Here is a 9,847-nt window from a genome sequence, read left to right on the forward strand (position 1 = left end):
CCCCGCGGCGCCGCGGGCCCGGGGCCGCACGCAATTAAAGCGGGATTCCTCCCCCGCTGACGTCGGCGGCGCCGAGGCCCCTCCCGCGGCTGCATAAAAGGCGCGGGCTCCGCAGCGCCGGCAGCAGTGGGGGCCGGACAGCGCGGCGCCCAGGACACGCGCGGCCGAGGAGCGCGGGCCGCCCGCCGAGCCTCTGCCGGAGCCTGGTCCCCGCGCGCCCTAGCCGAGCCGAGCCGAACCGGGCCGGGCCCGGTGCTCCGGGGGTCCGCAGCCATGCTGGCCGGCCGGGCCGCGCGTACCTGTGCGCTGCTCGCCCTCTGGGTCCTGGGCAGCCGAGCCCAGGATTTCGGGCCCACGCGCTTCATCTGCACCTCGGTGCCGGTGGACGCCGACATGTGCGCCGCGTCCGTGGCCGCGGGCGGCGCGGAGGAGCTCCGGAGCAACGTGCTGCAGCTCCGCGAGACCGTGCTGCAGCAGAAGGAGACCATCCTCAGCCAAAAGGAGACCATCCGCGAGCTGACCACCAAGCTGGGCCGCTGCGAGAGCCAAAGCACGCTGGACGCGGGTCCCGGAGAGGCCAGGGCGGGTGGCGGCCGCAAGCAGCCCGGCTCCAGCAAGAACACCATGGGCGACCTGTCCCGGACACCGGCCGCTGAGACGCTCAGCCAACTCGGGCAAACTTTGCAGTCGCTCAAAACCCGCCTGGAGAACCTCGAGGTCCGCGTGAGCCGCGGTTTCCCCTCGCCGTCATGCACCCTTCCACCCTCGCCCACCCCATCCTATCCCCACCTGGCCTGTCTCCCCCTTCCCCTTCCCGCGCCAGGCGCGCCGATAGCGGTCCGGCGCTTCCCCACCCTGCCCGGCGCCACGGAAGACAGGCCACTCGCTGGAGCTCCCGCCAGGCCGCCCCCGCAGTCGCCCCGGGGAGGGACCGTGCCTCGGGGCACCGTCCCGGCTCTTCGGGTAACAGCGTGGTTTCTCCTTGTGCTCCGCAGCAGTACAGCCGCCTCAATTCCTCCAGCCAGACCAACAGCCTCAAGGATCTGCTGCAGAGCAAGATCGATGACCTGGAGCGGCAGGTGCTGTCTCGAGTGAACACTCTGGAGGAGGGCAAGGGGGGCCCCAAGAACGACACGGAGGAAAGGGTCAAGATCGAGAGCGCCCTGACCTCTCTGCATCAGCGGATCAGCGAGCTGGAGAAAGGTGAGGGCTCGCGCGTGCGAGCGCCCTTGTAGGGGTCCATGCTGCCTGCTCTGCCTCTCCCCCCCCCACCGCCCGTCCTCCGTTTCTCCCGGTTCCGCTCGCTTCCCATCGGGGCTGGGCTGCACAGCCCCTAGCTGTCCTCTTCAGCTCCAGGTCTCCCCTTCCCAGGTTCTGCGTTTCCAGTCCAGTTCCTGGGCTAGAACTACCTGCTTTAGGAGACTGTAGAGTCCAGGAAGGAACTGCACAGTGCATTGGACACCCTCACACGCTGGTTTTTTAAGTCTCATGTGTTTATTCTTCAGTAACTTTGCATAGTAGCTGAGGCTGACCCAAGCCTTCCCTGGCTAGGAAAGCCTTCTCTAGCTGAACTCCTTCCATCAGCAAAGAGCGAGGCATTGGCCCTCTGGGATCATTAAGCGTGTTTCTTCTGTACTCCCCTATGCCTCTGGGGTCCTCCTGGGATCGCTGGGAGCCCCCCCCATTCCACCTTGAGCTCCTGCTCTCTCTTTTTTCATCCTGAGTGACCCAAGCCTGAGCCTCTTTCAGGCCCCTTGCAGGTCCCCTGGTCACTAACTCAGGTTGGGCCCTCGCACCTGCCAGGGTACATGGATAAGCTGTGCCCTGAAGTTGCAGAAATCAAACAAGGTTGTAAAAGGGGTGTGGGGGGGGATGCTCCGGCTCAGAGCAGGGCCACGTGACCCTGCTCAGACCGCAAAATATGCTGGATGGATTTAAACAGTGCCATCTTAAGGCGTGTTATGTAACTGAAAAACAGATCAGGAGAAAGAGGGGCCTCAGAAGGCAGGAGGGAGGGGGAAGATTTGGAAAGAAAAACACTCCAGAGCAATACCAGGTACTAGGCACCCCCCCCACACACACACAGTGGGCCTGAATAGGGAGGAGCTGCAGTGGCTGGGTGAGGGCAGCGCTGCTCTGTTAGACCACCTGGAGGAGGGGGTAGCTGGCTTGTCTCGATGCCTTCTAGAAGTCACTCCACCTGGGGGACTGGCTTCTTCCTGGCCTCTGGGGCAGGGGCAGGGGGATGCAGCCAAGAGTTGGCAGGGTGGTTATATTCCTGGGCTCCAGATGGGTGGCTGCCTACTGCTGGGCAGCACCATTTTCTGGGAGTCAGTCACAGCAGGCCAAGAGCCGCAGCCATAGTGGATGTGAGGGTAAGGGTGGGAGGTTAGGGATTCCCCGGGGACATTGGTGGCTGTGAGTGTGTGTGGGGGGGGGGGGGCTGTCACCAGACGAGGAGCCTGAGTTTCCAGGAAGCTCATTAGAGGCTCTGTGCCACCCTCACAACAGTCACCTTGGGGACCCTGACTCCAGGGAGGCCACCCTCTCCTGCTGTCCTTCCTGTCAGCAAGCCTCAGGCAGCATCCCTGGGTGAGCTGGGGAAGAACCTCTATCCCCCCTCCCCCCCTCTGCCCAGGAATGCATAGAACTGTGGACAGGGCTGAGGGCTGGGCAGTAGCCTCCTCGAGGGAGAAGGCAGGCAGCAGGGCCTCTTGTCTTGGGTGAGGATCAAGAGAACATCAAGGTGTTCTAGACACCATCTCTGTCTGAAATGAGGTCGGCTCTCGAAGGGGCTGCTCTGAGAGGAGCTAGCCTCATTCCTCCTTCCCCTGTGGCCACACCTTCTCGGTCAGTCAACCAGCCGACAGGTTGTGAATTGGGACCCAGACTTTTTTCCTTCTTCGTGCCCACCTCAGGACCCAGGAACAGGCTCTCACGCCGTGCCCTGTGTTGTACCCTGACGTAGGCCTCCCTAGGGATGGTAAGATGTGACAGTGAAAGCTGACCAGGCCTGGAGTGCAGAGACCTTGGGTCAGCTTTTTTTTGCCAGCTGGCTCTGTGCCTTGCCTGCGTCATGGGGCTTGGTGGGGACCAAACAAGACTCGGGCCATAAGCACTTGGTCAAGGTACATATGGCAGGGCTGGGTGTTGTCCGCCACAGGTCAGAAGGACAACCGACCCGGAGACAAGTTTCAGCTGACGTTCCCACTGCGAACCAACTACATGTACGCCAAGGTGAGGAAGAGCCTGCCGGAGATGTACGCCTTCACCGTGTGCATGTGGCTCAAGTCCAGCGCAGCTCCTGGCGTGGGCACGCCCTTCTCCTACGCAGTGCCAGGCCAGGCCAACGAGCTGGTGCTCATCGAATGGGGCAACAACCCCATGGAAATCCTCATCAACGATAAGGTATTCGCCCCACCAGGGCTTGGCTATGGCAGGGTGAGGCTCCCCAAACTCTAGAACTACTGGTCAGATGCTGCTGTGGCCCTGAGAAAAGTGTCTGCCAGCAGGCTTGAGGGAGGCTGAATCAGACTAGAAATGGGGAGGGGCACCCCTTTGCCCTTCACCCAAGAATGCAGAGAGCTGGAATCTTCCAGAGAGAAGCCTCAGTGGGGGAAGGGGAGATGATGGAGTACAATCCTGGGAATGTTCTAGTCCAGCCTGCTGATGTGATGCTGGCTCCTCCTCCACCAGCTAGACTCTGACTGGCTTGGCACTTCCCTATTGGGGGGGGGGTACTGATACTCTAGTGGGGCATGAGTATGCAGATCTGTTGTACTTTGCCCCTTCTACTCAGGAGGCCAGCCCCTCGGGAGAAGGTAGTCCTTTTCCTTCTGGTGAGCTCAGCTCCATCCTGCTGCTCAGCTTCCCTTCCCTCTCTCCCCTCCCCATTAGAATTAGTGAATTGGTTCCCAGCTCTCAAGGCCCTCCTCTGCATACTATCCCTAGTAGTAAATGCCTCGTAGCTGGCTAGCAGCTGCCTCCTGAGCTCACATTCTTCACACTGTATCTCAGAAGGCATCGTTCTCCATTTTGCCAGCTGGAAAGGGCGTGTAAGGTCTGTCATATCTGGGTTGGAGGGTGGCTTGAGATTTCTGGCTCAGGGCTGGGTCTGACCTTTGAAAGGCAACGGCCATGGTCTCCCTCAGATTCTCTGCAGAAGCTGGCTGTGAGTGGTGTAGGCCAGAGGACCTAGCAACTTGGGGTGGGGGGTGGGGATGCCGTGTTGGAAGGAAGGAGAGGCCCAGTGGGGAGGCTGGAGGCTACAGTAAACTTAGCCACCAGGGACATCCTCTTCATTTGAGGCTTGTTTCGTACAGAGACAGGGAGAGCAAGCAAGGCCGCCTGTGCCCAACTGGGTGCCACAAACTCCTAAACAAAGCAGTCTATGTGGTTCCCATGGCCCACCCATGAGTGAGGGCTGGTGGATGCTGAAATCTGAGGGGCAGTGCAGTGAGAATTCAGTAACGTCCCAACAATTATTTTATTTTTTGTTTTTACTTATTTATTTATTTGAGAGCGACAGAGAAAGAGGCAGATAGATAGAGAATGGGCACGCCAGGGCCTCTAGCCAGTGCAAAGGAACTCCAGACGCATGTTCCCCCTGTGCATCTGGCTAACGTGGGTCCTGGGGAATTGAGCCTCGAACTGGGGTCCTTAGGCTTGACAGTCAAGCACTTAACTGCTAAGCCATCTCTCCAGCCCCCAACAATTATTTTAAAAGTGGCATGGGGAGAATCACTGTGGACCTCGCAGGCGTCCTTGACACTGGCAGATACATATATGGCATGTGTGTCCCTCTCTCCTTCCCAGGTGGCTAAGCTTCCCTTTGTAATCAACGATGGCAAGTGGCATCACATCTGTGTCACCTGGACCACTCGAGATGGGGTGTGGGAAGCCTACCAGGATGGCACACAGGGCGGCAATGGCGAGAACTTGGCGCCCTATCACCCCATCAAGCCTCAGGGTGTACTGGTGCTCGGCCAGGAGCAGGTAGTTGGCCACTGGGGCGGTGGGCAGGGAGGGCAGAGCGCAAAGCTGGGGGTGGGGGAGCCGGGTCAGAAGCAGAGGTGGAGGCTGGAGGTTACTTGGCAGTTTTGGCAAAGCCCTGCTGGGGTGGGTTTCAGGAAACTCCACGGGAGTGGGCCCTCCCAGGGACCATGGGGACCCTTGCTGTGACATGGGAAGCCCAGTTCCACTTTGAGCAGTGAATGATTTAGTTTCTGTGAAGCAGTTCATCTCCCATTGTGCACCGACGGGGGTGGGGGGGAGCTGAAGGGGCCAAAGCCAGGCCTTCCTTTCCTGTTGGGATGTTGATGGCTGATGAGAGGGCCCGAGGTCCTGCTGCCGTGGTGGTTCACAGCCGCTGCTGATCTCTCACTCACTGACCAGAGACTGGTGGCAGGAGATTCATGTTCAGAGCTGTCTGGCACGTTTACTTTCCCTGGGCTCCTCTCGGAGAGGGACAGATTATTTCTGAAAATCCAGGGATAGAAGAGGAGATAATACCCAGAGTAGACAGGAATGCTTCTGATGGGGGAAGCATGGAGACCCAGCCTCACCCCTTGGGACGGGGTGTCCAGCTAGGCCCCCAGATCACCCAGCCAAACCCTTCTCCTTCCCTCCTGCTCCTCTCCAAAGGATACTCTGGGTGGCGGATTTGATGCCACACAAGCCTTTGTGGGAGAGCTGGCCCACTTCAACATCTGGGACCGCAAGCTGACCCCTGGTGAGGTGTACAATCTAGCCACCTGCAGTACCAAGGCACTGTCTGGCAATGTCATCGCCTGGGCTGAGTCTCAGATCGAGATCTTCGGCGGAGCCACCAAGTGGACATTTGAGGCCTGTCGCCAGATCAACTGACAGCTTCAGGCCAGGGCTGAGCCTCCAGCCCCACGCCTGCCCACCCTGCTTGTGCGATGACGATGCATCGTCTCTTCTCCCCTCTCCCCAGGAATGAATCAAGGCCACGGCCCCTGCACACGCACACGCACACACACACACAGCCTGGTTTGTCTTCAAGCACACCTGAAGCAGTTCTGGTTTTCCTCCAGTCCTGAGGGCACCCCACTTCTCCCTGGGAGCCCAACTGGTTCCCAGGCATGCCCTATTCACAGCAAAAGCAGGCATCAACTTTGCCAGTGCATAAGGAGGTGAAAGCGTGTGTGTGGTGTACGCGCGTACATGCATGCGCACGCGCACGTATGTCTAGGAGAGGTTTTTCTTTTAGGAAGAAGTGTTTCATTTCCTCCTCGTTTTGTGGTTTTGGGAAATCTCACAATGGGTCAGCAGCCTGTTATTGCCAACATGGTGAGCTGCCTGTGTGCCTTGGGGCCGGCGTGGCTTCCTTAGCACACACGTTTATCTTCATTTGCAAACCTCTTTCAGAGCGGCAGAGCTCTATTGATGTAATAGATGCCTTTTAGTGTTTGTTGTGGCTGGGGGACCTTTCCACTGAGAGGTTTTGTTTGGATGTAAAGTGAAGTCTCTGAAAGTTGAAGGCTGACTTCCTCATCCCCTGTCCCTTCAGGTCAGGAGGCCCCTATCAGCACTAAGAGCAGCATGGACTGCCTGGGCAGCTCTGTCCTGCACTGAGCTTTGGTACTGCCTTCTTGCCACCTTGCATCTCAGTAGGTTGGGACCTGCCATTCCCTTTCAGCCACCAGGGCTGGCTGCTTGAACCCAGTGGCTGTGAGAGGGGAATGCCCCAAGACCCAGGACCTTGGCACCCTCTGCTGTTCCCTATGGCAATGGAAAGCCAGAGGTTTCAAGTGGGGATCCCATGTGCTGGATGGAGGCCAGTACCGGACAGCACTGAGACTTGACCTCAGTCCATGGACAGTCCCCCTGGCCCCATGCTCTTTTCATAGCCATGTCCCTCCTGGCACACTCAGGTCCAGGTGAGCTGGCTCAGATCCCCATTAGGGGGCCAGGGGTTTGCCTAGTCCCTCATCTCACAGGGCCCAAGTCCTGTCGCAGCCCCAACTTGTCCCTAGCCCGTGACACTGAGCCTGATTCACATTCAGACCTGTGGTTTTACTTTCCCCCCATAGAAAGTAGCATGAATACACCCTTCTGGTCCTTCTGAGGAGGAAGCACTAGTGTGTGTGTATTGTGTGTGTGCGTGTGCACATGTGTGTTGGATGATAGAAAACACTCAGGAGGCTGTGCCCAGGGCAGGGTGAGCCCCCTGCTTTGTTTTCCCACTTGGTTGCCACACACCCAAGGGCACCCTGGACTCTTGTCTCCAGGAACATAACTAGCAAAAGGCTGGCTAGTCTTTCTAGAAACCCTACGCACTGCCTGGCTCGTCTGCAGCTGCAGACACTTCCTCAACTGCAGCAGGTCCTGGTGCCTGCCATTCCTTCCAGGGGCGCCTGTCTCCTTCAAAACAGGCCCATGTTGTGTCTGAACTTAGTGCATCTGTGCGCGTGTGTGTCTGTGTCAGTGTCTCTGTGTCGCTGTTCTTGTAGGTGTCTGCACGGTTCCCAGCTGCCGCTCTGCAGTGCATCCCTCTCGAGGAGAGGGTGTGGATCAGGGGGCGCTATGTTTTGTCGTCCAGCAGTGGTTTTCCCCTTAGATAATCTTGTTCCCTCAGTGCCCGTCGGGTCAGGTTGTGGCATCCTTGGCTCCGTGGGGATCTTCTGTTTGCATGTTCCTCGGGGTGGCGTGTTCCTGGCTCCCTCGGTCCAGTGCGTGTCCCCTTGCCTGCATGGACTTCTCCGGTTCTGTACTGTGTGCTCAGTGCCACCCAGTGTTCTGTGATCACCCGTGTAGCTACCAAAAATGGCTGGGTAAGCAAGCCAGAGGTGTAGGGGGAGGTCGAGAGAGAGGTATCAGAGTCTTTCTCCCTTCCCCCTCCCTAGACACACCAAGAAGCATCTCTAACATGTAGGTTGAGAACAAGCCTGAATGGTACCCATGGTTGGGAGAGAGCGAGCTTGGAATCACCTTTCCAGACCAGACCGAGCCCCACCCTCACTCCAGCCACCTGGGAGCCGCTGCCCAGCAGCACCCAGAGCTGGCTGTGTCCGGTGCACTCCCGCCAGCCCCTGCCACCAGCCCCAGCCCCTGCCAATACGGACCCCAGACCGCCTCCGCCCACAGATGGGCGAGGTGGGAGCTGTCCGTTCAGGACCACAAGCCATTCTCTGCCCTGGCTAGAGGGCAGAGCATACCCCAATGCTTCTGCCTCCGCCCTTCTGCCTCCCAGCCCTGCCTCACCCAGGTGACAGGGACAGAACCCCCTAACTGGAGTCTGTGCCAAGCCCCTCCGCTCTGTCACTGTGTACACACTTGGCACTTTGCTGGCCCCCGAGAAAGGTAGATGGCAGCCGCAAATCTAATCCACATAGTTTCCATCGACTCCGTAAACTGATTGATGTTCCCTCTTGCACTGAATAATCCATGCCTCTCTCAGGTAAGCCATTTTATAAAATAAGAAGATAAAAATGCACTGTGAGACAGTGTTTGCTTCTGCCGAGCTGGTGTCAGACGGCACCCTGGGCGTCTGGGTGGGAGAGCTTTCGCGGAGGCCGCCCTGGCCCTGGGGGGCTGAGATCCCACTTGAATCGTAAGCCTTCTTGCTTTTGATAACACAGTATTATTTCTCTTACTGTAGAAGAAAAAGTTTATTACCAAACAAGAGTATTTTTATGAAAGAACGAACCTATAAATTATCTCAACCTATATCTCCCTTGAAAATACTTTCAGGCTCCACCAAAATGTAGGACTGAAAGCATGTATTTTGGAAGAAAGAGATACATTTTGTATGCTTTCTTTTCCTTTTATAGATTCCCAGTTTGTTTTCTAAGACTGCAAAGATCACTTTGTCACCAGCCCTGGGACCTGAGACCAAGGGGGTGTCTTGTGGGCAGTGAGGGGGAGGAGAGGCTGACATGAAGTTCATGGTCATTCCAGTGAGCTCCGATGAGGGGCTGCCTGTTCTTGAAGGTGTGTTGGGGTTCAGGAGGTCAAAAGGGCCATCATCGATGGGCTTTTTGTCTCAGAGCTGATTGGTTACATGGAATGAGTTGAGGATTCAAATTTCAGTTCCAACCTTAATAGAAGAGACTAGGGTTGCTATGGTTGACATCAAGGGCATAGAACCCTAAGTAATCATAAGACATCTGAACATGGCTCAAAGTAGTCGTGATTTCATCTCTTAAAACACAGTGTGTGAATTTACTCAGCTAATGACAGGAAATGTATTGCTTCTGTACACAGTGGACTTATGTGCAATTTGTTAAAAGGGAACAAGTCATTGAGGAGAAACAAAAGCCCAATACTTAGAGTCCCAATTTTGTCTTATTTGCCAAAAAAACAAAAAACAGAAAAAAACAAAAAAATCCCCTACAGTTGATATTGTTACAATGTATATACTGTAAAATATGAGAGAATTGATGTATCTGACTTTTTCATTATTTGCTAACCAAAGCTGTACATTTTTCATACAATCTGCAGCCTTTTGGGTATCAAAGGGATAAAAACCATGGGACCTGCCACCTCCCATCAGCAATTCTGGAAATGCACTATTTCTACTGGTATCTTGCTTTCTTTTCTTTCCCATTTTCTTGCTGAGATGACATGAATTGTTGAGTTTATTTTTACACAGTAAAGAGTGAAGAAAGACTGTGGTCTCCTTTCTTTTTCCCTAAAACTTGACAACATCAGCAGCCAGGGTACAAGTGACCCTAGCCTGCGGGGACACCAGCCTTGTGTTTGTATGCTCTGTGCCCCTCAACAATCCAGAAGCCCCTGGGCTGTTGGGGTGGGGGTTCCTCACTTCCCAGAGGCAGCTGACATGGAGCAGAAAGGTGAAGGGATTGCAACTACCACATGATGA

The 9,847-nt window shown here is 56.3% G+C and overlaps 1 protein-coding gene across 1 annotated transcript; it reads left to right on the top strand.

Annotated features, from left to right (window-relative positions):
• The first annotated feature begins 273 nt into the window (after positions 1-273).
• On the top strand, positions 274-9,633 carry Nptx1 (neuronal pentraxin 1). Its single transcript, XM_004655256.3, has 5 exons — positions 274-717; positions 996-1,203; positions 3,164-3,408; positions 4,816-4,995; positions 5,644-9,633. The coding sequence occupies exons 1-5, from the start codon at positions 274-276 to the stop codon at positions 5,863-5,865; spliced, it is 1,299 nt and encodes a 432-aa protein (XP_004655313.1). The 3' UTR covers positions 5,866-9,633.
• The last annotated feature ends 214 nt before the right edge of the window (positions 9,634-9,847 follow it).

The sequence above is a fragment of the Jaculus jaculus genome, chromosome 9 (genome assembly GCF_020740685.1).
Source record: "Jaculus jaculus isolate mJacJac1 chromosome 9, mJacJac1.mat.Y.cur, whole genome shotgun sequence".
NCBI classification, from domain to species: Eukaryota; Metazoa; Chordata; class Mammalia; order Rodentia; family Dipodidae; genus Jaculus; species Jaculus jaculus.

Bases quoted from the DNA above. Each gene is read 5' to 3' on its own strand.
- Nptx1 (XM_004655256.3), top strand. From the start codon at position 274: ATGCTGGCCGGCCGGGCCGCGCGTACCTGTGCGCTGCTCGCCCTCTGG. The intron at 718-995 runs GTCCGCGTGAGC...TGTGCTCCGCAG, and splicing joins CCCGCCTGGAGAACCTCGAG to CAGTACAGCCGCCTCAATTC. The intron at 3,409-4,815 runs GTATTCGCCCCA...TCTCCTTCCCAG, and splicing joins AAATCCTCATCAACGATAAG to GTGGCTAAGCTTCCCTTTGT.